The sequence below is a fragment of the Chiloscyllium punctatum genome, chromosome 40 (assembly GCF_047496795.1).
Source record: "Chiloscyllium punctatum isolate Juve2018m chromosome 40, sChiPun1.3, whole genome shotgun sequence".
Lineage (NCBI taxonomy): Eukaryota > Metazoa > Chordata > Chondrichthyes > Orectolobiformes > Hemiscylliidae > Chiloscyllium > Chiloscyllium punctatum.
The window spans coordinates 10099146-10126794 of NC_092778.1; the positions used below are offsets into that span (position 1 = coordinate 10099146).

The following is a 27649-nucleotide window of genomic DNA, read 5'->3' on the forward strand; positions in this document are numbered from 1 at the left end:
ACTCGAAATTAAGAACAAACATTGGCATCACTTTCACAGTGCAAAAGAAAACTGCAATGTAGAATACACACTATCTTTGGATAAATTACAAACATCACTAGTCACCACAACAACCCACCCTTCCAGTGTTTATTAAAAGTAGTATGTAGGAATGATGATAGCACAATTATGCACAAGTACAGATTTTTTAAAGTTTACTTTTCACTAAAGTTTACTTTTAGATCCTCCTGTCACACAACAGATACAAAAAGGCAAATCACATTCATTCTCTCGCCTTGTCATTGACCATTAACCAAAGCAGTCCAGAACACTTGGCAACTCCCTTGATTAGCAAAACTAGGCTAAGAAATATGTCACAGAACTAAAGTAAAGCCAATGTATTTAATTAACAAAATGCTATGGTTTTTAATACTGTCAGAACAATCAAAAAGAGAAACCTGTGTGCAAGTTTTCACTCTGAATATTATCTGCCTATACACTCAGGACAGGGGCTCAGACTAGACCAGGCTGACATCCGTTAAGGAAGAAGCACAATCAAGTTCATTCAAAAGCGGTTTGCACCTTGGAAACCAAACTGATGAAATGTCTTCCTGAATAAACATGCTTTTCTGTGCTGAAGTGGCGTAGTGGGCAGTTAGCCTGGCTGTTCGGATATGTAAGCAACGCCCTCAAAGAGGAAGTCTCAGGCACTTCCTCACAATGTCAGCAAGCAAGAGAAAAACAAAATCAAGGGGTGAGTAAAAGTATATTTAAAGAAAACTGTTTCAAGTTCAAATACTGCAACAAACCTGTAAAAATCAATGTGATCATGAATTCTATTTTAGTGTGTACAACACTAAATGTGCAGCTTCTGAAAGGTGTGGAGGTGATACTCTCATAAACCAAAAGATATCCACTGAGTGCATGACAGTGCATTAGGCCCAGAAAATGATTGCAAGTGCTTATCAAAACGGCATTTTATTTTTTGGAAATTGAACAAAGTTTTAGTCAGTAAGTTCTTTCTGAATAAAAGGGAAGACAGCAACATTGAGTTAATTTTAGATTTGCTCAAATAGCTAGTTGGTTTTCCTGTTGTGCGTCAATGGTGTGAATGCCAAATGCTTGTATTTCACACAAACGCTCAGTGGTTCTGAGGTTATTTCTATGCACTAAGAATTGCTGACCCAGAGAGATGTGTGTACTCCGTATGTCCGTGTGTGTATTGAGACAGCTGAATGGGGTGTTGATTAGCAACTTACAGCAACATTGTATGAAGCAGTGCGATGTAAGGAGTCAAATGCTGCTAAAGTTAACATAGGTAAGTTACTTTAACAAACACTGTTTGCCTTATGTGTAAAGATAATTTGGGAATGAGGTTTAATCTGGTTCTAAGGCAATGCTCCTGAAATAATTGGTAAAGTCAATTTAATCTTTAGTATTTTAAAGTTAGACCTCAGCAGTGAACTTAAAAAGATGCCCAGTCCAAAGCGCCTTCAGGTATCAAACTGATTTTTTTAAATGACTCTGAGAAAAATATAGAAGGCTGAGTCAACAAATGTTTCCTTTTCAATATTTCATACAATTTTCTTCTGATGCATATTATCGAATCTGCATTTGTCAGCCTTTCAGGCAATGCTTTCTTTATCACAGCAACTCAGTAAAATAAAGTTGTCTGTGTTCCCTTGCTTTTTTTACAAATTACTTTACATTTTTACTAATAATTTCTGGTCATGGACTCCCCTACTAATGCAAACCATTTATACCAATTCACGCCGTTCTATTCTATTAAAATTTCCCCTTAACTTTGTTCTGAGGAAAACAATGTCAATTTGCTTCACTAAAAGTTACTAATCCCTGATTGCCTTCCAATGAATTTCAACTACAATCTCTCCAAGGCCTTGAAGTCTTTGTAAAGGGTAGTCCCCAGAAAAGACACACAATACAGCCAATTTATAAGACAACATAACATACTGTGTATGTCTAATTACAATATATTTATGCATTTATACTATGAATTGAATTGTACTGATTAACTTGAAAAAAAAGCACTTTGGGCCATCTAGTTATTTGAATCAATATTGACTTGTGGATTAATGTTTCAAGTCACAAGGGATCCCAGATGCTATTGCACCATAAAAGCAATCTTGTTCCTATTTTAGAATCAGTCTTTTGAGTTTAATTAATGACAGGTTGCCCATACTTCATTATTTTGAATAGTTAATGGACCACATTTGAGGTTCTAGTTCCTGAACTATGACTTATCTTGGAGCAAATCCAAACCATTTTACTGCTTTGAGGGTTGAAGGAGCCTTCATGAAGACAACTTTCCTGGATTTGACCACAAAATATTCTGGAAAGACGAAATATGTTAAACTGCACTTCATAACACATGTAAATACAGGCATACACCATGTAGCAAATGAGTTCCATTCCGGGGTCTATTCACAAGTTGATTTGTAACCAAGTCTCAACACAATGCAGGACAATATAAAACAGCCATTCGTAAGTATATAAAATGTTCATATGTCTGGATCTTTAAAATTACACTCATGTATGGAATTGTCTTCATATGTATGTGTGTTTGTAAGTTGGACATTCATAAATCAGAGATGTACTGTAATCTTAAGATTAAAGTTTAGCTGATGGATCGTGAAATTAGGAAGCACTATTGCACAACAAAAAGGTAACAGAAATGTGGCAGTCAATTAAAACTTCCATGATTGAAATATATTAAACATCAGGTATTGATACCTTAGGCTCAGGTCATTTTCAAAAACAGACCTAAAGCCGAAGCAAAGCAAATGTTCTGTTAGGTTGATTCATACCTCAAGGCCAAATGGTCAATTTGAACCTCAAATTAAAATCTGTGACTACTACACAATAATAAACTAGCAACTTACATCATTAAAGGAATAATGTTCTAATTTTATCTCAAAACATACAGTACTCAATTTAAACATGCACAAGAAAAACAAGCACTTTTATTTCAAGTTCTGACGAGAATAAACCATACACATTGTGGAATACTTACAAGCCCTTCTTCTGAAAATGCAAATACAAATGTCAGCTGTACATACCTGTAACAAAACAGAAGATCGATCAATAAATGGGGACCATCAACTTGGTTTTACAATTACTCCTGTATCATCGCATGTCCCCAGGTCCCAAAACTTAAGGAGTTAGGTACAATTGGAGGGACAAAACAAATATTAAGTTTTTTTTTGTTCACTTATGGGAGGTGGGTATCATGGCTGGGCCAGCATTTATTGACCAGCCCCAGTTACCCTAACGAAGGTGGTGGTGAGCTGCCTTCTTAAACTGCTGTAGTCCATGTGCAGTATGGAGACCCCCCCATACCATTAGGGAAGCAATTCCAGGATTTTGACTTGGCAACAGAGAAGAAATGGCAATATATTTCCGAGTCATAATGGCTAATGGCTTGGAGGGGATCTTGCAGGTGGCTGTGTTCCAATGTATTAGTTGTCCCTGTCCTACCGGATGGAACAGATCATGTGTTTGGAAGATGCTAACTGAGGATCTTTGGTGAATTTTTGCAGTTCACGTTATAGGTGGTACACACTGCTGCTACTGAGCATGGGTGAAAGAGGGACTGGCTATTTGTGGATGTGATACTAACCAAACATGCCACTTTGGATGGCTTTCAAGCTTTATGAGTGTTGTTGGAGCTATGCTTATCCAGGCAAGTGGGGAGTATTTCATCACACTCCTCATTTCAGCCAGGTAGACAATGAACAGGCTTTGAGGAATCAGGTGAGCTATTCGCTGCAATATTCCTAGCTTCTGAGCTGTTCTTGTAGCTAATATATTTATATGGCTAGTCCAATTCATTTTCTGATCCTTCAAAAGGATGTTGGCAGTACGTGTTTGAACGATGTTTATGCCATTGAATGTCAAGTGGCAATGGTTAGATTGGTCTCTTATTAGAGATGGTCATTATCTGGCAGTCGTTTGGCACAAATGTTGCTATTTTGCAGCCCAAGCATAAATGTTGGACATTTGGACATGACATGTTTCAGTATCCGAGGAGTCATAAATAGTGTTGAAATTTCATAACAATAAATTATTGAAAAAGTTGTTATGTCTTATGTATTTTTTACTTCCCCTTCATTCACCTGTGGCACAGGTGATTCACTAAGAGAAGACATTGAAGAAATGATTGGTGGCCCTGTCACTCCTACTGATTAGAAAGATGGAGAAATTCAATCAATTTTCAATTTATTCACTTTGAACAGATTATTATTTGTTGCCTCTTCTTCCTTTTCCACCATTTGATGGGTTGCTGATCATTTGGGTTTGTTTATGGTGTCTTTCTTTGAAACACAAACAAAAAGGTTGTTTCTTTCTGAAGTTCCGATATCTGCTTCTTAAACTTTTCTACCTCTCTATTTCTTATAATGTGAACAGTTATAGAACCTATCGATAATTAATCAATTGATACTCTTCATTGCTTATGAACTGCATATCAAAAACTTTTTTATAGTGGCTCCACGGTAGCCACCTGATCTGAGTCAGATGATGTGGGATCGAGTTTCACTCAAGAAACATTCAAAAATTCCCAGTAACACTCTCGTGAAGTATTGTAGGAAAGCTGACCTGCCAGGTGCTGTAGTGAGGGTAAACCAAGACCCAGTAGTCCTTTTGGGTGGGTGCAAATGGCCTTACTGTACAATAGAGGATATTCAAAATAATTACAATCAATACATGGCGAATTTAATTTTAGCACTGGGGTCTCATGGCTCCCAAATGAAGAAAAATATGAAGGAAAAGAAATATTTGGTTGGTACCCACTGTGTTACAATCACAAGAGTGATAAGGTGTTATAAACCGATCCAGCCATTATCAACTTTTCTCAATAATAAATGAGGTAACGATCATGAATGACAATCACCCTCAAATGTTTGTGTGAACAGGACTAGAGGAGGAGGTTGTTCTGCAGTACAATATTAATATGATGGGTTCTCTTGTGACACAATTGTAGTGTCGCTTCCCCTGAACCATGGCAACCAGGTTCAAGTCCTATCTGCTCCAGGAGAATATTGCAATGTCTCTAAACAAGTTAATTAGAAAATATCTATTAATATGACAAGGAAAAGGATGTACTGCTTGGTCCATACAAAGTTGAAATTGATAGGTAGGATATAATCTGGACAGTCACAAGCTAAGATCAGCCGTTACATTGGTGTACCAGATTCTATATTGCATTTGGCTCAAAGAGGATGACAAGGTACAGTTTGTCAATAACATTGAAAGGCTAGACAAGAACAGTTCAGAAAGCTAGTGATCCCAATCTAGATTCTGCTGAGTACAACCGGTTTGCACATTAGCAGGTAGAAGGAGCATCCATCTCAGGACCCACTGTAAAAGCCCAGGTGAAGAAGTATAACAATGAACTGAATAGACAGAGTTCCAGTTAGTGACAGCTTGCTCAACAGGCACAGGAAATGACAAGTGATCGACAACTCAATCTCTGGAGTGATCAGGACACAGACAGGGCTGAGGCTGACACCCACATGCTGAAACTGAAAGCCTAACTGGAGGAAGAAGCCTTTGCTACACAGTACGGGTATAATCCAGATGCGACTGTGCTGTTTTATAAGAATACTGCCTCATACTATCCTGGGAGCTGTGAGATCGCTTTCAATAATGACAGAGATTGGTGAAAATAGCCTCTTTACTAAGTGTCTGCAGTAGTATAGTTCAAGGTGGCAATGAAATCCGAAGCACAGTTAAACAGTAGCTTCTTTTATACACAGCTTTTATGTACATTAAAATTTTAGCACTGTGGTGTCACATAATTGTATCTATTATTAACAAGTTTGCGTGACATCTGTCCTGGGGATGGTTTAAACACTTCCCAAATGTTGACTGTTATTTCTGATGGGATTAGAATCTGTGTCCGGTCTGAGCTTGCATAATTAAAAGGTGTTAGTCTTTTTGTCTTTAAAGTCAGTAATGTTAGTAAAAATACTAGACCTATACAATCAAAATAAGTGAGGAATTACACATGTAGTTCAAGATGGTAGTCCTAAATAAAAGTTAGAAACAGGTTTCATAAAGTCAATCAATCAGAGAATCATAGAATCCCTACAGTGTGGAAACAGGCCCTTCAGCCCAACAAGTTCACATCGAACCTCCAAAGAGCATCCCACCCAGACTCACTCCCCCACCCTATTACTCTACATTTACCCCTGAGTAATGCACCTAACGTCCATATCCCTGAACACTATGGGCAATTTAGCACGGCCAATTCACCTAACCTGTACATCTTTGGGTTGTGGTAGGACAGTGTTATAGAAATGGGTAGTGTACAAGACAATTTCAAAGCGACAAAGAGCAGCAGACTGTAGGGACATGCTAATGAAGGAAATTGATTGATGTCCTGCAACATACTCAGGTGCTGAGAGACAGTTACTAAGAGCTAATTAATATGATAATCTTTCCATAGTTTCAAGTGAATATTGGAGACACGTTGGCAGGTTAGGCATTGTTCTGAGTAGGTTACAATATTAACCCTTAATCAGTGGTACCCTTTGATATAGAAGCAGGTCTAAACACTGCTTGTAGCATGGGGCCGATAAGAATTGAAAAGTGAAATGAAACAGTAATGGGTTAGAAGGAATATTTAATTTAGTTTTTCTTGTAAGAGTAAAATGTACTACAAAAGCTCAGTTTTATGAACTGTATAGTAAACATAGAGAGCTTGCGAGTGAGTTAGTAAAAAGAATAATACAATATCACACAGAGCCAAGACTGATGCCATTAAGACTCAAGAATTAAGCAATGCAAGAAATGAGCGACCTTTCTGTTAGCCTGTAACAAGACATGAAACTACAGACTAACCCCTCCCTGGTGTTTGGAAAATCCAGGAAAAAACACAATACTTTTAAAATGTGCATAGCGAATATACAAGGACTGTTTTTTCTTCAAGTATTTTGTGCACAGTGTTAGGAAACATTCAAGGTCAAAGTGTCCAAAGAAAATCTTCCTCTTGGTGGATGACTAACTACCTCAGCAAAACAAGCTCTCTACTCTGAACTCAACATAACAAGTGGTTACCAGGAGGACAGAGAAACACTACAAGGATGGCTTCACAGTCTCAATGAAAAAGTACTACATTCCCAGTACTCAAGTACAGGGCAAGTGGATCCAGTATTAGGACTACTTAGTCATTTCAGGGTCACAAGTCTGCAGTGGAATAAAATCACCCGTGATCCCAAAGGACTATCTAAGAAGAATCTCATGTATGGAATTTCAAGATAATAAATTTCAGATTGCATGATGCAGATTTTTAAAGTTGAGGTCTGTAATCCCCATTTGAACTCCAGCAATTCCCTTCAAGAAATCAGAGCATGACAACTTGAGAGGCTAGGATTAGGCAACACATGCTGGAAACAGGGAGGGTGAATATAAACTTCAAGCAGAGACAAAAACTCCATTTCCATATCTAGAGGAAATTCTGACAAAACAGGATGACTCAGTTTAGCATGAGATCCATCTGCTTTATAAAGTAATTACAAAGTATCTAATTTACATTACATTGCATTGCAGGAAAAAGCTCATTGCCATCTTCTGATGTAAAGCAATGATGGTCACACCACCAAAACCAGAAGGAACACTCAAAATGCAAGATATATGGAAGTGCAACTCATATAGTGTTTTGCTACAGAGAGGATATATGATGGGCTAATGTCTTTCAAATTCTTCTTTCTCATCAAAATCTGGATCAGATGTCTTTTGCTGTCTTATTGAATGTGGGGAGCAAACAGACAAAAATATCATGCTGAGCTTTCAAAATTCAAATCTGCTAGTAAAGCCAAACAAAAACTTTCTCTCTCCACCTTGAAAAAAAGCAGAAATAAAGGTCACAATCAGCCAAGTTACGTCCAACTTCCTCCTTCCTATAAATGTGCTGAACAGAAGGACTAATTTTGCACAAATTTGTCCAATTTGAATACACAAATTGGTGGCATGGTAGACAGTGAAGAAGATTTTCTAAGATTACAAGAGGATCTTAATGAAATGGGCAATGGCTGAGAAATGGCAGATGGAGTTCAATCTGGATAAATGTCAGGTATTGCATTTTGGTACAACAAACAAGGGTAGGACTTGTGCAATTACTGCTCAAGCCTTGGATAGTGCTGTAGACAGGGGGACCTAGGGGTGCAGTTATCTAATTCTTTGAAGCTTGCATCACACATGGACAGGGTGGTTAAAAAGGCATTTGGCCACTTGCCTTTGTTGCTCAGTCCTTTGAATATAGGAGTTGAGAAGTCATGTTAAGGTGGTGCAGGACATTGGTGAGGCCTCCTCAGGAAAACTGTGTCCAGTTATGATCACCCAGTTATAGGAAGAATATTAAGCTGGAGAGGGTTCAGAAGAGATTTACCTGGACGTTGTCAGGTATGGAAGGTTGAAGTTTATAAAGAAAGTCTGGATAGGCTGGGATTTGTTTCACTGAAGCATAGGAGGTTAAGAGGTGACCTTATAGAAGTTTTAAAAATAATGAGCTATACAGATGGAGTTAATGGTAGTTGTCTTTTCTCTAGAATAGGGGACACATTTTTAAGGTCAAAGGAGGAAGATTTAAAAAAGACAAGGGCAAATTCTTTATGCAAAAGGTGGATTGTGTGTGGAATGAACTTCAAGGAAATAGTAGATGTGGGTACAATTACAACGTTTAAATGGCATTTGGATAAGTCCATGAATAGGAAGGGTTTGGAGTATTATGGGCTGGGAGAAGGCAGGTGGGACTGGTTTAGTTTGGAATTATGGCATGGACTGGCTGGATTGAAGTATTTGCTTCCATGCTGTATGACATGAAGATTCTATGACTCTATAAGTTTATATCAAAAAAGGTTTGTTAGAAAATGGATTCCGAACATGTGATTGGCATGCCAACACATTGAGTTCCAGTTTTGAAAGTTGCTTCTAAATGCAGACAGACAACAAAAAAGGAGAAGAGGATTTGGGTCTAGTGGTGGTCAGTGAAAGGACTCAGGGGAGAGGGTATGTCAGGTCAGGGTATAGGGTGGTTTACTTGAAGGTGGTGTGCTAAGTTGGAGAGTCAGTTTAATAGTTACTCAGGACTCAGCCTAGGTACTTAATAGACTAGTGTTCTCTGTTGTAACTATTTACTTAACTTCAACTAAACCCTCCAAATCCTCCAATTTAAATGGATGCTTTCAGAGGATTCTAGATACAGGGAAATTGCCCAGCAGAACCTTCAATTTCCAGGCAATTCCATCAGAGTCTGCTACAATGGATTTCCACAAGGTCACAATGCACAAACCCCATATACACTTCAGAAACGACTATCCAGCCATTGGAAAATCTGGGTCATTATTCCCAGCTGTAAATATCAGCAGATAATCTACTTCTTACTCTATCAATGACCCACTGACAGAAAACAATGTCATTCCAGTTTACACTTGATTTTAACTTTCACATGGAGAACATGACAAAACATTTACACAGAGCGCAAAGAAAGACATTGTCCCATCACATCAAATAGCCTAATGAATTGCAGGGTCATGCACCCTTCTGAGGTAACTAAAGTGGCCATGATCAATGGACCATGTAAAAAGATTAAAGGAAGGATGAGCAACTCCAATGTGCCCAGAGGTCCCACAAAAGAGGGTTCCAGCTCTTGCCCAATAGCAGACTGGACAGTTTATTTGTCACATGGCCTCTCCCGTCAAAGGAATAACTATCAGTGGCGCCAAGCCGAAGCACTCACATTGGCAATAATTGGCCACTTAAGGGCCTCAATAAGCTGAAGGGCAGGCAACCAAAGTCTAACCATGCACACCCCCAACAACATAAAATTTTAGCCAGGTTGGATGGTAGTAAGGACACATGCTAGAAATTATCTGCACCTCTGCCTTCAACATACAAATGAGTATACAAATGTCTAGTTCTGGTCACCAAGATATAATGAAGACATTCAACTGCTGCCCTCAGTACAGGGACAGTCTAATCAACTGATCCAACAGTGTCAGGATATGAGTAATGGGGAAAGGTGGAGAGATCTGGGTTTTTCTTTCTGGATTGCAGGCCTATGAATTGCTGATTTTTTAAAATGTGTACAATAAGAACTGCATGAAAAAGAAATGCACTAAAATATAAATGAAATGGTTGAAGAATGAGGGTGCAGGAGTAGAAGGTACTAAGGAATAACTTTACACTTGATATAGGCAGATTTTCTTCATGCAGTCTATGATTAATACTTGGAAAATAGACTTCCAGTATAGTAGTGGAGTGGAAAACCCTGGAATGATTTAAGAAACAACTCCATGCAGGAGGAATGGGGGGTTACAATTGTCAGATAATTATACTGAGAGTAGTTGTCTTCTTCATCTAGTAGACTGTGATCACTGCACTGTAATTTAGAAAGAGTGCCAAAACATTTCATGTTCGTTCGAGGTATTTTTCATTAACCTGTTCAGAAGTGTTATGGCATACCACTGAAGCAGGAGTGGCTTGAACCCAGGCCTTCCAGCTCAGCAGTAGAGACACTATCACTGCCAAACACGAACCCTTCCATGATAGTTATAAAGCAACAATGTTTTGATTGAAACTAACAGTGAAAATCACCACTAGACCTCAAGGAAGATGAGTTTAAATAAATGAATAAAGGTACAGAAAAGTTTGTTAGTTATATCTCCACAGCAAGTGGCTTCAGATACCACAGCACAGCACTTTATTATCTACCATTTTATTATCTGCTGGTTCAATCTCATTTCCTGGCTCTGCTTTTCTAATCTGCCATTCAGCCCAAGATGTAATCCTCTCCCATTAGCTTGTAGATAGCTCCAGAAAAGCTTCTTCCCAATACATGCCCTCATACATGGCAAAACATTCACAGGGAGAAATGTTTTGGCATAGCCACCCAAGCACTATTTTCCTAAGGCAAGCAGCATCATTGTTATATCATTAATATTACTGAAGAAGGCCTACAGACCACAAAGGAAGTGGCCTGCAATGTGCAAGGTAGCCCATTTCAAAAGACTGACATAGTATAACTTGCACCAGTAGAGGAATCTACATGTTTACCTTGTGCATCCTTAGACAAACAGGGAACATATGGACAATGACTTAACTGCCACCATTGTGAATCTTCTAATGAAATGGATTCTTCTCATGAAAAAAGATCCTTCTGTTTCTCTTTCCTTCTTTTCATAAAAAGATTTAATCTGTATTCGCTCCTGAACAATTCACCTCTTGATGGGAATATTTTCCCTTTATTTAATTTATATTTAACTTTCTTAGTTTTAAACATTGTGGTGTTTTGTCATTCAGCTTCTCAATCTGCTGAACCAGTGTTAGTGATCCTGATGCAGAGAATTTCAGCCTGCAAAAATTATGAAATTCAACATCTTTGTAAACAATTCAAATATATGATTCAAAATATGAATTGCAAGAATCTATGATCTTGGGTGCAAGGCGAATGGAGCTGGTCAATGCAGATACTCAACATGCATCTGAATGATACAAGCTGACACTCATTTACCAAACCCATTACTGAAATGGAAGCCACTTACTTAAAACAACTGCCTTTGCTTTTCTGATTCAGCTGGAATTTTATTGTGTATTAATGCCTTGCAGAAGTGGACAGGATTACATCTGGTCAAGTTAAAATACACAGTGACTCCCATCAAAGCTGGTGTGGTTTCCATTACACACTTTCTATCAAACTGCTTTTGAATAGTGTAAATAAATTGTTAAAGTTTTGGAGATCATAATGGCATTTAATCAAATTTAACTAAGTGAGGCACAAGAGAATGAAAGTTGGTAACAACAGTAAAAAGACACTTGAAATCATTTCTAATCCTACAAAAGCTATATAATTTTCTTTGTACTTTCTCTGTTTCTCTCTCTCTCACACACACACACACACACACACACACACACACACACACACAGATATACCAAACAATGTACCTTTAACAGTATGGGCGGATCTATACCACTCTGTTAACATCCTTGTTCGGCTTTCTAGGAACTAATATGTGAAGAAAGCAAACTCCAATCATTGGGAGACATTGAGCATCTTTGGAAGAAGTGTAGTAAGTTATTACTTTAAAAGTGTATTTGCGCTTCTGAAAATTACAACTTTAAATCACGTCAGGTTTACCATAGAAATCAATATTAAAGCCAGAGTTAGGTTCCTATGACTGTTGTTGGTTGGAAAAAACAACATACATATTGAAGAGTGGTGAGGCATTGATGCTCTACCTGCCAATGTGGTTAACTCAGCCTCATTAGGGAGATTTAAACAATCCTTGGATAAGCACATGGATGATGATGGGATAGTGTAGGGGGATGAGCGTAGAATAATTCACAGGTCGGCACAACATTGAGGGCCGAAGGGGCTGTTCTGCGCTGTATTGTTCTATGATCTATGAAATATTGTTCTTCATGTGTCATGCTGTGTATTCCTTGCTGAAATAAGTTGCAAAGTAAAATAAATCATTAAAAAAATAAAAGAAACACGGTAGAGTTAAGTTGCCCAGGACCATGCTCAGCAGAAAAACAAATTGGAAACAGAATTAAGCCAAACTGGCGTACGTTAATAAATGCCCATATTCATAAATAGAATAATGTTTAAAATTATAAATGTAATCACTATTAGTATTAACCATACCTGATAAAGTTTGATTTGACCATGCTACAACTAATGGTAGAGACTGGTCACAGGTCAGTAAACTACCTGCATTGGAAGGAACTGTGGGCAGACAGAGGTACCGGAGGAGGACCAGGAGGACTGATCATGAGGTGGAAGCATGGGAAAAAATGTCTCCAATGCAGGCAGCCCGCAGAACACCAAATTTGTAGCAATGTTAAACTGAAACTCAGAATGTTAAATATAACATTGTTATTGTGTTAATGATGTTAAATCAAAACCATTTTTAATGTGTCAATAATAAATAGTGAATTATTGTATTCAAACTCATCCAATTACCATAATATTTAGTTTTACAAACAAGAAGAAAAATGTCCCAATTACAAGTTTTAGAAGTTTACACTTTTGAGCTACTGTTTTTACGTGACCAGATTCATTGTTACAGCACTCTCCATATACTTGTGAACGATATTAATTGCAACATTGAAATCACAATTCATTAATTTTTGCATTTATTTTTAGAAAATTGACCAGCATTTGCAATCTGGGCTATGCTCTGTGTTCCCATGGCTTTCATCACTAAGCTTTGACCCCGGTATTTCTCACTTGGGTGTTAAGAGAGCTGGTACTGAAGATTACAGTAAATTTAAATAGGAGAATGCTGAAACTACTCAGTGAAGACAAAAACAGAGTTAACACTTTAAATCACAGTCCTTCAAGAGCACCTTCCAAACATGTGATAGCCATCTCCTAGAAAGACAAGATCAGCAGATACATAGGAAAAATGCCACCTGTAAGCCACACACAATTCTGACACAGGACTATATTGCAGTTCCTTCACCACTGCTGGTCCAAAATCCTCTGATCCATTCCTAACATGCTGTGGGTATTAGAGTACAATGAATGGTTGCCTATCCATGAATGGGAACCTGGAAATTTGGAAATCAAACATATTTTGAACAAGTATGGTCACAGATGGGGAAAGATGGGGTGGGGAGGGGGATAGAAAAAACAAAAGGGAAGGTAGAGTGAAAGGTACGAAAGATGATAACAGAAAAGGATGATGATGAAAGGTAAATAGAGACAGTAATGGGACAAGGATGGGTCTCAAGGAAGTGCAAATGGCAAAAGCAGGATCATTGCCCATACCTACCCTCTGAAAACTGTGGGCAGACATTATGATCTGAAAGTTGTGAACTTAAAGTAGCATGGTGGTTCAGTGGTTAACACTGCTGCCTCAGTGCCATAGACCTGGGTTTGATTCCACCCTCAGGTGACTGTGTGGATTTTGCACATTGTCCCCTTGTCTGCATGAGTTTCCTCAAGGTGCTCCAGTTTCATTCCACAGTCTAAAGATGTGCAGGTTATGTGGATTGGCCATGGGAAATGGAGGGTTACGGGGATAGGATAGTGGGATGGGTCTGAGTGAGGTGCTATTTAGAGGGTCAGTGTGGACTTGATTGGACGAATGACTGATTCCACATTGTAGAGATTTTATGATCCTAATTCATTGTGGAGTCCAGAAAACAGTAAATGGTTGAATCAAAAGATTAGGTTCCGTTCTTTGGCCTGATGTTGAACTTCACTGGGATATTGAAGTACACCAAAAACTGTTTAGTAGGGAGAAAGGTGCAGCATTAAGCAACAGCTGACCAGAAGCTCCGGATTGTGCTTCCAGACTGAATAGAGATGTTCTGGACAGCGATTGACCCTTTGAAGTGTAAAGAAGAGCACAGAGTGAGCAATTTTGAGCTTCTTCCGAATTTAATATTTTGATTAGGTATGTTCCAGGTCTCCAGATTTATCAAGTTCCACAATTTCAGCTCATGAATTATAACAACCATTCACAATTGTTTTCCCCAGAGAGCAGTTCTTGAAACTTATTTTGCCATCTCACTTCCACCTCCTCTGGACATGTAAATTCTTTCCTGACCTGTTCTTTTACAATTTTTTTATTGTTTTGCACCATCAACCCTTTTATCCTTTAATCTCTATTGTCTTCGATCCAATTATAAAGGTTCCATTTTGGTCTTTACATTTAGTCCATTTTTGTTTACCTGGATTTATCGATGACCAGATAACCATTTCTGAAGCATAGGATGGAGTTGTGCATTGGAACTCTGTGGAATCTCTCAGTGTAGCACACTCCAAGAGAATTGCTTGGGAAATTAAAGATTGCAATGGGCAATTCCCCTGCACCAGGAACTCTCTAGAAGTATCCTTTTAAATCTGAGTATTCAGATGGTTGCAAGATAGGTATCAGTTACCCAAGAAATATTAAACAATTAAGTACCTATTGTAAATCATGGGTAATTGCTAAACTAACCCTGTAACTTACACTTCTCCTAGACCCCTTTCGCGCCCCTCCCCCCACCCAACACTCTTCAATTCCTCTGACCACCACCTCTCTTCCCCAAACCTCCAGAACCCAACAATCCCCATGCCAGACCTGACACCATCCTCTGCCCATGTGACCCAACAGGAAAATCTCCTACACCCACACACCATTGAACCTAACAGCTATTGCCCCATGATCTGACCTCGCTCTCTCCCAAGATCATGACGCACACAAACACCCACACACGCTGTCCCTAATGGACCTCATAACTCCAAACTATCCTAGACATGCAATCAGTTCCCTGACACTCTTTCCACTTCGCACTGTTCAACACACTCACCTAGCATCCTAAACAACTGGCATCCTGACACCCTGGTATCTTGCCCACCTGACACCCTAACTTCACACTTAGCTTACAAACTTACCATTTCACAAGAGTTTTCAAAGTGGCTGTTTCTGCTGCTGTACATTTAAGTCACAGAATGTGCAACTATTGCTATGAGAAATGGGGTGTTATTTGCCCTTTCCCAACTAACCTGAACCATCAACAACTTTTCCCAGTTCTAATGAAAGATCACAGAGCGGAAATATTAAGTCTATTTCCATTTTCTGTTTGATGTATTGGCTATTTCCAGCATTATCTGTTTTTATTGCAGAATTCTAGTGTCTAATGTGTTTTGCTCTTGTAAAATAAAGACTCTTGTTTCCTCATCAAAGCAGTGAAAGAAGATGGCATCTGATCAAGAAACCAGTTACCTCATGCTGAGCTTTAATTCAATTCAAGCATTTCTTTTGTGATTTAAGTTGCAGTTTGAAAACTAGTTTTTTATGTTTTCTTGCCAAATTTTCCAATTACAATAATGGAACCTCTGGCAATGTATAATCGCATTCCAAAAATGTCACAGCGTCAATGTGCAAGCTCAGTGTAATAAATGTGATGTACTCTTGGCACTACCACCAAATGCAACACTGCATTTTTAAGTTGATTACTGCAGGATGAAGCCCATACTTATTTTTTTACATCCTTAAGTATTTTCACAATGAAAGTTGGCAGCAGTTACCTGCACAAGCTTGAATGAAATATCCTTGTTTCTTAATTCAATATTTATGACTAAACTGTCTCAAAGTCACTGCTAAATTATTATCTTCATTGTTCAGATCACAGGTGGGGGTTTCCATGCAATTCTATGTATCACACATTAGAAACAATGTCAGAGCCTTGGAGAGGATCTAGGGGAAATTGATCAAAATGGTCCTCAGGCTAAGGGACCTTTCTGAAGAGTCCGCAAAAGCTGAAAATATTTTCCTAAGAGCAGAGATGGTTAAAGGAAAATTTAACAGAGATGTACAAAATTATGAGAGATGTGATGATCTGGAATGCATTGCCTGATAAGGGGATGGAATCAGATTCAGAGACAACTGTCAAAAGCAAATAAGATACACACTTGAAAAAAGGAAGTCAGAGATATACAGCATGGAAACAGACCCCCTTCGGTCCAACTCATTCATGCCAAACAGGTACGCTAAATAAATTTAGTCCCATTTGCCAGCATTTGGCCCATGTTCCTCTAAACCCTGACTATACATAAACCTATCCAGGTGCCTCGCAAATGTTGTAATTGTGCCAGCTTCCACCACTTCCTCTGGCAGTTCATTCTATACATGCACCAACCTCTGTATGAAAAAGTTGCCCTTAGACCCCTTTTAAATATTTTCCCTCTCACCTTAAACCTACACTAGTTCTGGACTCCCCCACTCCAGAGAGAGAGAAAAAAACTTGCCTATTTATCTTATCCATGCCCCTCATGATTTTATAAACCTCCATAAGGTCACCCTTCAGCCTCCAATGCTCCAGGGAAAGTAGCCCCAGTCTATTCAGCTTCTCACGATAGCTCAAATCCTCCAATCCTGGCAACAATATTGCAAATCTTTTCTGAACCCTTTCAAGTTTCACAACATCCCTTGCATAGCAGGGAGGCCAGAATCGCATGCAGTATTCCAATAGCAGCCAAACTAGTGTCCTGTACAGCTGCAACATAACCTTCCAACTCCTGTACTCCATGCACTGACAATAAAAACAATCATTCAAAATGCCTTCTTCATGCTCAGGACTAGTGGGAAAGGGAATTGGGAGTGGAGTGATTGGCTACATCCTTCAAAGAGCCAGCAGAGGCATGATGGACTGAATTTTGGAACTTAGACTAAAAGACTTTCTCCGCTCCCCAATTTTGCCACAGCTCTTCCTGGTCCCACTTGACAATTAAGACAGATTTTACTCTAATGTTTTAACATCCTAACTAAAGATTCAAACACAACATCCAAAGTTAAATTTTAAATAAAATGACTATATAGCTTTCAAACGTTTACAAATTCCCAAAAAACAAACTATTTAAAGAGTGTTCTTTTTGCATTAGTCTTCCTACATTACAATTGTGATGACATTGCAAAAAGTAGAGTTGGCTTTGAAACAATTTGAGATGTCCTGAAGTGATGAAATGTGTGACGTAAATTTAAGTATTTTCTTTAAATTATAGTTTCTGACAACATCAAGTAATTACAGAGTTTCAATGTACGAGATGGCTCAAATCCACAAATACGCAAGTATATTAAGTTTAAGTTTTATCATGAAATTTTACCATTACCAGCTTTTCTGAAAACAGAATTATTCAATATTTCAGATCAAGTGAGGTCACTGAAATAATATGTGTGGTTTAACAAAAGAGTTAGGTTTGAGTTCTACTGTGAGTAGTGAGATCCCAATAGGGTCTTGATCAACAGTTGGCGCACTACAATACAATCAATTGTAAAATCTGTTAAAAAGAAATGCTTTTAAATGATCTAACATGGAGAGTAAATGCAAATGGAAAACATCCACCTGAAAATGACATAATTCAATCTAAATGAAAACAGAAAATCTATGTACTTTCCGTGTTAAATTATTACTAATTCTATCTTCGATTTATTGCAGAAAAGTGATGTGAACTGAGCTTAATGGGTCATACATTGTTTCAAATTCAGCTTAAATAAAAGTTGCTTTTAAGTTGCTAAGTATGCAATCAGATAATGCAACAGCAAGACAACAGTCTTTTTCCCTTAAGTCCTGAATGTTAAGAAAAAACAGGGTTGATGGAGAAGGAAATGAAAGAGAATTGCAATTAAATCAGGTACAGAGAGAGACAAAACAAAATACAGATTGGGAAAGAACAAAAAAAGAGAAAGAAAAAGTAATTAAAAATTAAATATTAACATTTTTAAAATTCCCATGAACAATGTATTACCTGAAGGAATTAAGCTTCACGGTTTTACTGGACAAGACAGATACCAGAAGTGACCACATGTGAGGCCACAAACTTTATTTAACAACGTGACACAAGTTTATCATACAAATTACTAAAAAACTATAAATGACAATTTAGGAAGATCTTAATTTGAACAGCAAATATACGATATAGATACTCAAATCCCACAGAAGTGTTTCAACTAATTGAGCTGTTTCACTGACTCTTCCCAGTTCTTTACTTTGCATTGCTGAGACAGTTTATAGTTTCTTTCCAAGTCTGCTACCTGAACTTTATCAATTCTGATGGCCTATAACACTTTTCAGTTTGTATAGTTGGAATACCTCTATATGCATTTACAACCTGGATACTTCATAGGCTAAACTCATTTTTGCTAGGGTGTCTGCTTCCCCTGAACTAAAACCTTTAACTTGCTCTGAAATGAAACGTGTGGCCCCAAGTTCAAAGTAACTTATTTGCTTTTGTACTCTATGTCCTTGTTAATAAAGTCTAAAATATTGTATGCTTTATTAGCCACCCTCACCATCTCTCCTGCCACCATTGATGACACACGCATTTTTATACCCATTGGACTTTATTCCTTCACCCTTTTTAAAAATTGTGTCCTTTCTCCACATCGTTTAAAACAATATGAATCATCTCATGCTTCTGCACATGACACTTCATCTGCCACTTGTCTGCCATTCTACCAACTTGTCTATGTCCTTCTGAAGGTGTCTACTATTCTCCTCCATTTACAATATTTCCAAACTTCACCTATCCACAAATGGGACTCCAATGCAAATAACAAATACAGTAGAGTCCAAGCCTAATTTTCTGCATTGAGTTTAATTAGCAATTAATCTGCATAGGCAACATATGGATGAAATTATAAAGTGGATGAGGACAAGCTGTTGTCTTGGTGAAACTAACAATAGGGTAGTGTGTAAACATGTCGCAACTTGCAACTGATAGGAAAACCCCTTCCTTCTGACAAGCTGTTGAATATTTTACTTATTAGTTATGTCGAGTGCTGTAGAACAGTCCATTATTTTGGAAGCAAAATCTAGACCGTTGTACTTCAGGTTCACTGGTCAGTGTACCTGGTTGTACTTTACTGTAATACATTTTGAAAACAAACACATTGCTGCCACCTTGTGGGCAAACCATTCAAATGTATTCATCTACACACATTGAGGACATTCAGGCCATCATTACGTCTGCTTTCTCATCCACCAGAGCTAGATGTCTGTCAGGTCCTGCCTGGATCCCAAGGCAGCTGAGATCTGTCATGCACAAAGACAGCTTCCTTTACTCCAATGTCCTCATCGTCCTTTTTGGAAGACTGCTCCCATTTGGTCAGGTCCATAATTAAAAAGAGTAGCCTTTATCTCCTAGTAACCAGCTTTGAAAGGCCTCTGGATCCCGAAACACACTAAGAAACCCAAGAGTACTCCTGCATGTGGGACTTGTGGCACTGACAGGGTATAAGGCACACCGCTCCATAATGTGGTAACAGTGGTCAAAAATCATATAGGCATTAATTGATTGGAAGCATTTCCTTTTGATGGATACTGCAGCATGTAATGCAGCTCTCTCAATACCACATACAGTTCATGGCATCCTTCACATGGGGGACACCATTTATGTTTCTAAACTCTGCTGCTCAAGTTGTAGCACTGTCCTTGTTATCAGAAACAAAATGAACTGCAATAACCTTGCTTTGATGGCATCAGACACTGTCCTGATGCATTTGTCAGTGCATGAGCGAGACAACCTCACATCACTTCTTGAAAACAGCAAATCTCACAGAAGTTGTCACCCTCACAGCCACTGAGAGGGAATGGCTTCCTACTCCTGCAACTTACTCCTGCAAGTCCTAATCTAGTATCTGACATAGGTCCATCACAGTGTCACAGGACATATGGAGTTTGTGCTACCTCTGCACTTTGCTCATGACAAGGAAGTGCTGTATAAGTCTCTAGTTCTCCTGCGGACCCCATACATCCCTTGTGACACTGTGGTTGCCTGCCACAGCAGGATATTCCTAGGCACCACGGCAGTTCACTATATTCCTGAGTATAGTACACCTTCATACAGTGAGATATGCAGCACCCCATTAACTTGGGTCCTTCATTCATTCAGCTTCAAACTCAGCATGTGCACTGTCTTGGTGAAGGAACCACACTGTTTGAGTGACTAACATGTTACATTAAGAAAGGAATGCCTGCTGAGCTCAGACCGCTTTCCCGTCCTGGAGTGGCATTAGCCATGAAACTTACCGCTACATTCACTAGAGTGTTTCGTAATATTCGCAGGACAGATGATAAAGTGATCATTACCCACAGCTCCCTTCTAAGTTTCACATGTTATGAGTCACTTTTGGTCAGCATTCCCCTCTTTAAAAGTCATTGCTGCTAACACTCGCATAATTGAGACGCCAATATTCAATTTGCAAGCATCAATACTATGGTTTTAACCAGCATTTGAAAGCTAAACACATGCATTTCATATGTATTGCAAATGTACAATAAAATTGTTACAAACTAAAGGTAGCTACAGTTTGCAAGGATATGCTTCATGTTTTTGCCCAGCAAAATGTATCCTGCACTTGTTGCCATTAAACCCCAGGCATTGCCCCAGCCATTTTGAGTTGCAGTTATTGTCTCATCGGCACTGGGTTCTGCTTGGTCACCAGGCACCCCTCCTACCGTCTCCATGTTCCCTTATTCATTACATAAATGAAAAGATGCCGATGTAGAAATAAGCCCTTCAGCCTATGGAGTCTGCCATACCACTCAATGAGATCAACTTCACTTTCTTATCTTTTTCCCTTAGGTCTGAGTTACTTTACTGATTAAAAATCTATCTCATCCTTGAATATTTTTAATGATCCAGCCTCAATATCTCTCTGCAGACCAAATCTTTTCACTCACTGATGTGGTCGAAATAATGCACTGCATTGTTTTACCATACCTCCTTATTTTTATACTCCATTCCCTTGGAAATAAAGGCCTTCTTATAATTTCCCTTCCCTAGTATCTGCTGAACTTGTAGGATAGCTTTTTGTAATTTATTTACATCCCCACCCAATAAATCCTTCTGAGTTGGAGATTTCTGTCGTCTTCCCCCATTTCTGTAATATTCAGCTGCTCTATTCTTCCTCCCAAAGTGCAAAACCTCAGATTTTCCAATACTTTATTCCACCAATCACATTTTTCCCTACACACTTGACTGTATCCCTCTGCAGACGCACTGTGTCATCTTCACTACTTGCCATCCCACCATTTTTGAGTCACCTACAAGGTTGGCTATAGTACATTTATTTACCTCATCCAAATCATTAATATATAATATAAATAATTGTGGTCCCAGAACTAATCCCTGTGGCACTCCACTAATTACAGATGCCATTCTTCCTTACTCCAACTCTGACTTCCATTAATGAGCCAATCCTCTATTCATGTTCATATACTACCCCCAACATCATGGACTCTCATCTTATTCATTAAGAGGTATTTTATCAAATATCTCTGCAAATCCAAATTTATACTACCTCCACCTTATCTATCTATCTTGCTTGTTAGTTCCTCAAAGAAATCGAATAAATTTCTCATCCACGATTTTCACTTCATGAAGCCACTTTAATGCTGATTTAATGTGTTATGCTTTTTTAAATGCTCTGCTGTTATACCATTTATAACAGTCCAATGTTTTTCCAATATCAGACATTAAATTTCTTGGCCCATAGTAACCTGTCCTTTTTCTCCTTCACGTCTTTAAGAATTCACGTGTTAGCAATTTTCCAATATTCTGGCAATTTTTTAGAATCTAAGGTTTCTTGCATTATACTATCAGTGCATCCAGTTCTTTAGCTAGTTCTTTTAATATTCTCCAATACACTCCATCCGATCCTTTTAGCACCATTAGTTTCCTGACTATTCTTTCTCTAATGATACTTAATGCACTTACTTCCTTGCCTCATTTTGTCCTCTTGATTATTTCGCATTTGTGAACTGTTATTAGTGTCTTTAATACAAAAACTGATGCAAAGCATTTATTCAACCCCACTGCCTTTTCACCTTCCCCATTATTATTTCTCCAGCCTTGTGCTTGAAGGTCCCTAATATCCATGATGTTAAAAATCACACAACACCAGGTTATAGTCTAACAGCTTTATTTGGAAATACAAACTTTCAGAGCGTTGCTCCCTCACCAGATACCTAACGAAGAAACAGCGCTCCGAAAGGTTGTACTTCCAAATAAACCTGTTGGACTATAACCTGGTATTGTGTGCATCTGCAGTTATTGTTTTTACCTCGTTGATTTTTAACTTTGTCCACCCCAAGTCCAACGCCGACACCTCCACATCATATATTCATGATGGCCTCTCTCTTTTATATATATATATATATATATATATATAGTATATTTTGATATTACTTGAAAATTTACTCTCAAAGTTTACCTTCTTTTTAAATTTCTCTCGATCACCTTTTGTTGTTTTAAAACAAAAATTTCCCAATCCTCTGGCCTACCACTAATCTTTGCCACAATTTATGTTCCTATTATTGGAGGCACACCACATTGAACTTAGTCTCTAGCTGTTCTCCTTGCTCTGAGTCTCACCAGTACACCTTAATAATGTCCACCATGGTCATCTATGCTCCCACTGTGGATACTAAGATGTTGTCACTGTCAATGACATCCTCTCCTGTAGCCTATTATGTCCTCCAATGCTAGTCTGCATATCCCCCCTGTACCTCAACTTTCCTTCATCAGCCTTGTCCCACCTCAACACATGCTTTCCCACAGCCTTGACTGCCTTTATGCTTGACAATAATGAGAGGTCCTTCTTCCAACTTCCTCAACAATCAATGCACAGACTCTCCAGCATGCCATTCATTTCAAAGTTCTCACCAACTTGGACAAATAGCCCCTAAACTTGACTAATCTGACCCCTGACCACTATCTTTGCAGCTCCCAGACTGACATGATTCCCTTGGCTGCTAGTGATAGCCCTACAGGCTTGATCTTTGCCCACTCCCTGGACTATATCCCCTGACTGTGACTGGCCTGAACAGATGATTGAAGGCCAAGTTCTCAGCACCTAGTTTGCTCACTTCAGGAGGTAGGATAGGAAGCTGAATATGAAAAAAGCAAAATGTGAAGACAGTAAGGTCACGTTCAAGCAATAATCCACCCTTAACAGGCAATTTGCTGTTGCCTCGAGAGAAATCTAACTTCAATATTCAGATTTTTCCTAAATGATGCAGATGGTTCCTCCCAAAGTTGTGATAGGCTTCACTAGACTTCTTGTGCGATTCTGCCACATATCTTGCCATAGTCCAAATTGTTTGAGCCCCTAAAAGACCCTGTCAAAATTTTATCCACATGCACCACACAGATTCAATGTGAGACAAAGGAACCAGCATGCATTTATATAGGGCTTTTTATGACATTTGGATGTTCCAAAGGCTTTAACAACCATTGAAATAATCATGATTGAAATGTAGGAAACACAGCAGCAAACGTGAAGACTGAGGTACTGTTATTGAGATAAAATACTCCAAGTAATCTATGCTACTTGTGTTGATAAAGAGATAAATGTTGGTCAAGACACTACAAATCTTTAGCCTTTCATAAAATGCCATGTTAACATTTATATGGCAATGTACCATATCAGTCATCTAAAACTCAAGCCTCTGATGACTATCAGAGAATTGTTCATGTTTTCTGGGATCGGAGGTTGCAGGCAAGTTATCATTTAACATCTCATTGGAAAGGTGGCATTTTCCATGGTGCAATACTCCATCAGTACTTAAGTGTCATCTTAGTTCATGTGCTCAAATATCCTACATGGAGTTTGAATAATGATCTTCTGACACTGAAGTCAGCCTGTTATCAGAGAGTGAAGTGATGCCTAACTCAATGTTTACTTCTGTTTGTGATGATGCTGCCCCTTTAACAAGGTTATATCATACTTGTTTTTTGTCAAGAGGGGTCGTAATGGCAGAGGTGCCAAGAATGTCTTGGAAGAAAGTTTACTTTAAACAATGACAGGGGAGTGACCAGTTCTCCCATTTCAGGTTTTTTTTTCTAGTTTGTTTTTTTTGGCAGGCAGTCAGCAAAACTGCTGGTAGCAGAGAAGCAGTTACATGTTCAATAGAGGTCTTTCCTGAACTTTCTCTCTTAAGTTTCTCCTCCCTGTAAGAACCTGTGTTTGAATTTACCTTTTGCCAAGGGGTGCGTTCATGGGATATTGCGGGGATTGGAACAGCTCCGTCGTTAAGTTGTGATAGAGTCGGTTGGGTTATCAAATAAGTTATTCTAAATTCTGTTTTCTTTTATTTGTATTTCATCCATAGTGTTTAAATAAATCCTGTTTTGTTTAAAGTTGAGTGGTTTGACCAGCTGTATCACTCCTGAAATATCCAATTTACATCTGCCTAAAAAAAAGTTAGGGTCTAGGCTACCTTCTACAAACATTTTGAGGGGCCTGGCTCAGTCGTTATAATTTCACAAAAAATGTTTAGATAGGCAGAAATTAACTAATCATCTTATTTGTTCTTCACAGGTTAAAACCTACTGTCACTTTCCTCAACTCAATTTGCAGAACTGAATGCCAGAGATTACAATTCAGGATACAAATTGGCTGCCTTTTGCAAAACACTGAATTACGCACGAAGAGATGGCTTCACAAATAATGTTCCATAATGCAACCAATCTCTCAAATTACTCTAACTCAGACGATGGCAATTCCGAAAACTTTACTTTAGGTTTTGACAATCTCACAATCATCAAGTTTTTGGAAGCACAAAACTTAGTTTCAAGATGCGTTTACATCTACAGTGTGTTTGGACTTATGGGACTCACAATGGGCATCGTCATCCTTATCAGAAACATGAGAAACTACAAGCAGAATATGAATTTTGAGAGATTTGATATCATTCTACTCTCCCTGACAGTGGCAGATCTCTCACTCATTCTTTTCTCACTCACTGATGTAGTCAGACCAGAAGAGGTAAATACCACTGCACTTGGCTGTGCTGTCCTCTCATTCTTCTTCAATATCTTCTACTTCCACACAGGATATATTCACATCGTGATTTTCTTCTTGGTATATGACCACCTAGAAATGGTGAGGAGAGCTTTGAAAACAACTTACACCTCTATCTTGGCTGTAATGGGCATTAGCATCACCTTCTCCATCCTGATCACATCGCTAACTGGGGCCGGACATCACCCAAACATGTCAGTGAACTGCCACGTGGACCCACTCGAAGCCCCTGCTGAGTATAGCATTGTCAAGTTTGTCTTTGGATTTTTAATACCAACACTTACCATTCTGGGCTTACTCCTGCATTTCCTGATCAAATCAAAATGCGTGCAGAAAGCACAGGAGCACCAAGACCAGAGTGAGTGCTTCCATCCTCGACGAGTGTTTCTGGTGCTGGTCATGGTGACTTTTGTTTGCCGCCTGATTTATAATGTTTTGCTTCTACACCAATTTCAAGAGGAGGCATGGCACCATATTAGTCATCTCAAATTCAAGCCTCTGGTGACTATCAGAGAATTGGTCATGTTTTCGGGGAGCTGCCTGTGCCTGATGTTCATTGCAATTTTTCACGAGCTGCGTCACCAAGCCATGATCAATGCTTACCGAAACCATAATGTCATGAGTCCTGAAATTGAGATCACTGGAAACCATGACGAGTCTGCATCGCTCAACTGAAGTACCTGCCACTCAGTAAGGATCAAGTTCTGCAACAATGAACTCAAACAATGCAGTGACAAATTCTACTACTTCAATTTTGTCCCAATAAAAGATGTTTTTGAAGCAGGGTTTCATCTATTTTGGCTTGCTTGAACATCCCCAAATTCTTTTGAAGACTTGCTCTACGATAACCTACTCCTGGTCTCAACCCTACACAATGCCATTTTGGATGCAACCACATTCTGGAAGGAATTAAGTCGAAGACAATACCCTCACGGCACCTTTACTACATTGACAAGTGTTTCACCATTGAAAAGATAAAGTAAGGAAAATCTAAATGTGGAAAATCAGCAGAACAGGCAATTCCTGAACATACTTTTTTTATAATTAGGTCATTTATGGCTTTACCTAAGAAAAGTGGCAGAACAATAGAGTATTGATCTATTATAAATCACATTTGAACACAAATGTTCTCTGGTTTAGAACAAAGGACTTGTTTTGATTTGTTTTTTTTTAATATTAGAAAGGTATAGGTCTTGTAAAATGTAAGATGCTTAAACAGCTTGATCAGGTCAAACTGCAGAAGATAGTCTTTGAGTTACAAAGTTAGGAGATTCACGGAATACAACTCCTAAAACCATAGGATTTAGTCCTTTCACCCCTTATTTTTCAAGGAGGCCACAGGTTATAAAACTTGCACAGCATGTTAGCTCCAAAGCATGTGAAGTTGGACAAACTGTCTACACTTGATTGTAGCCAGCAGTAAATCTACAGAACAAGCCATGCAAATGACACCAGCTGTCATTTTAATTGATAGCATTACATTAAATGCCAACATTAATGAACTGTTAAATAACACTGGCTAAGCACAAACAGTGCCAAAATTATACATTTTACATTTACTCATGAAATAGAGTGCTCTAATAATGGCAATGGATTAGAAACATAGGCTTGAGTGGTAGATTTTACTAAAACGTGGCTTCTCACCCAGGTCTCCTTGATGAGAAAAAGCTAATTGTTGAATGACTGCAGTTAGCTCCTCCCCTAGGGTCAAAACTTGTGAAATCTTTTCATCCTCCATAGTGAAAACCTTTTGCTTTAAAGGTTGGGCCATGCTCAGTTGTTCAGATGATAGCTGACCAGCCAACAATGTGTGCTGTGGAGGACAAAAAGTCTGATTACTGAACAGGACTGAACAGAAAGTGTGAACTATTGACTGGAGGGATGAACAAATGACTTTGTTAAACTTGTGAATATTTACCAAAACAGAAAGGATACAAGAAATCAGTAATGACTGCATTGCAATTAAGTAACCGTCATATTGTGAAGTGATTGCAAAGCCCATTTAATTCTGACGGTGAAAGCAAGAATGGCATCACTTCCTGCAAGACTGTGAATACATATTTATGAGTCAGGCATACAATCAACATAAAAATCACATGCCTTAAAAAAACATAAAAATTATTATAAGAGCTTCAGAAAAAAATGCAACTTCCTTTCTTGAACATCTTGATTCTGATCTTAAAATAAACTATTTTGACTTTTGTATTTTATATTTTAACTGATTGTCTTTGTGCTGAAGAATACTCAATGTAAAATATTCAGTCCTATACTGAAGGGGGAAACAGTGTTTAAGTAAGTAAGTAAAAATTAAGTTTATCTTCGGAAATATGTCAGCCAAGCCTAAAAATAAA

At 38.5% G+C, this 27649-nt stretch overlaps 2 protein-coding genes across 3 annotated transcripts in view; one reads left to right on the plus strand and one right to left on the minus strand.

Moving 5' to 3' along the window:
- The window catches only part of chlsn (cholesin), a 416204-nt gene that overhangs the window by 215230 nt on the left and 173325 nt on the right, over window positions 1-27649 (minus strand). The window lies entirely within an intron of this gene.
- On the plus strand, window positions 601-27508 carry LOC140464334 (uncharacterized). Of its 2 annotated transcripts, none has more exons than XM_072559273.1 (2): window positions 601-733; window positions 24816-27508. In XM_072559273.1, the coding sequence occupies exon 2, from the start codon at window positions 24930-24932 to the stop codon at window positions 25971-25973; it is 1044 nt and encodes a 347-aa protein (XP_072415374.1). In that variant the 5' UTR covers window positions 601-733; window positions 24816-24929; the 3' UTR covers window positions 25974-27508. The 2 variants fall into 2 exon arrangements, with proteins under 2 accessions (XP_072415374.1, XP_072415375.1); XM_072559274.1 differs by lacking the exon at window positions 601-733 and adding an exon at window positions 1204-1297.

Coding starts and splice junctions, on each gene's coding strand:
- LOC140464334 (XM_072559273.1), top strand. CDS start 24,930: ATGGCTTCACAAATAATGTTCCATAATGCAACCAATCTCTCAAATTAC.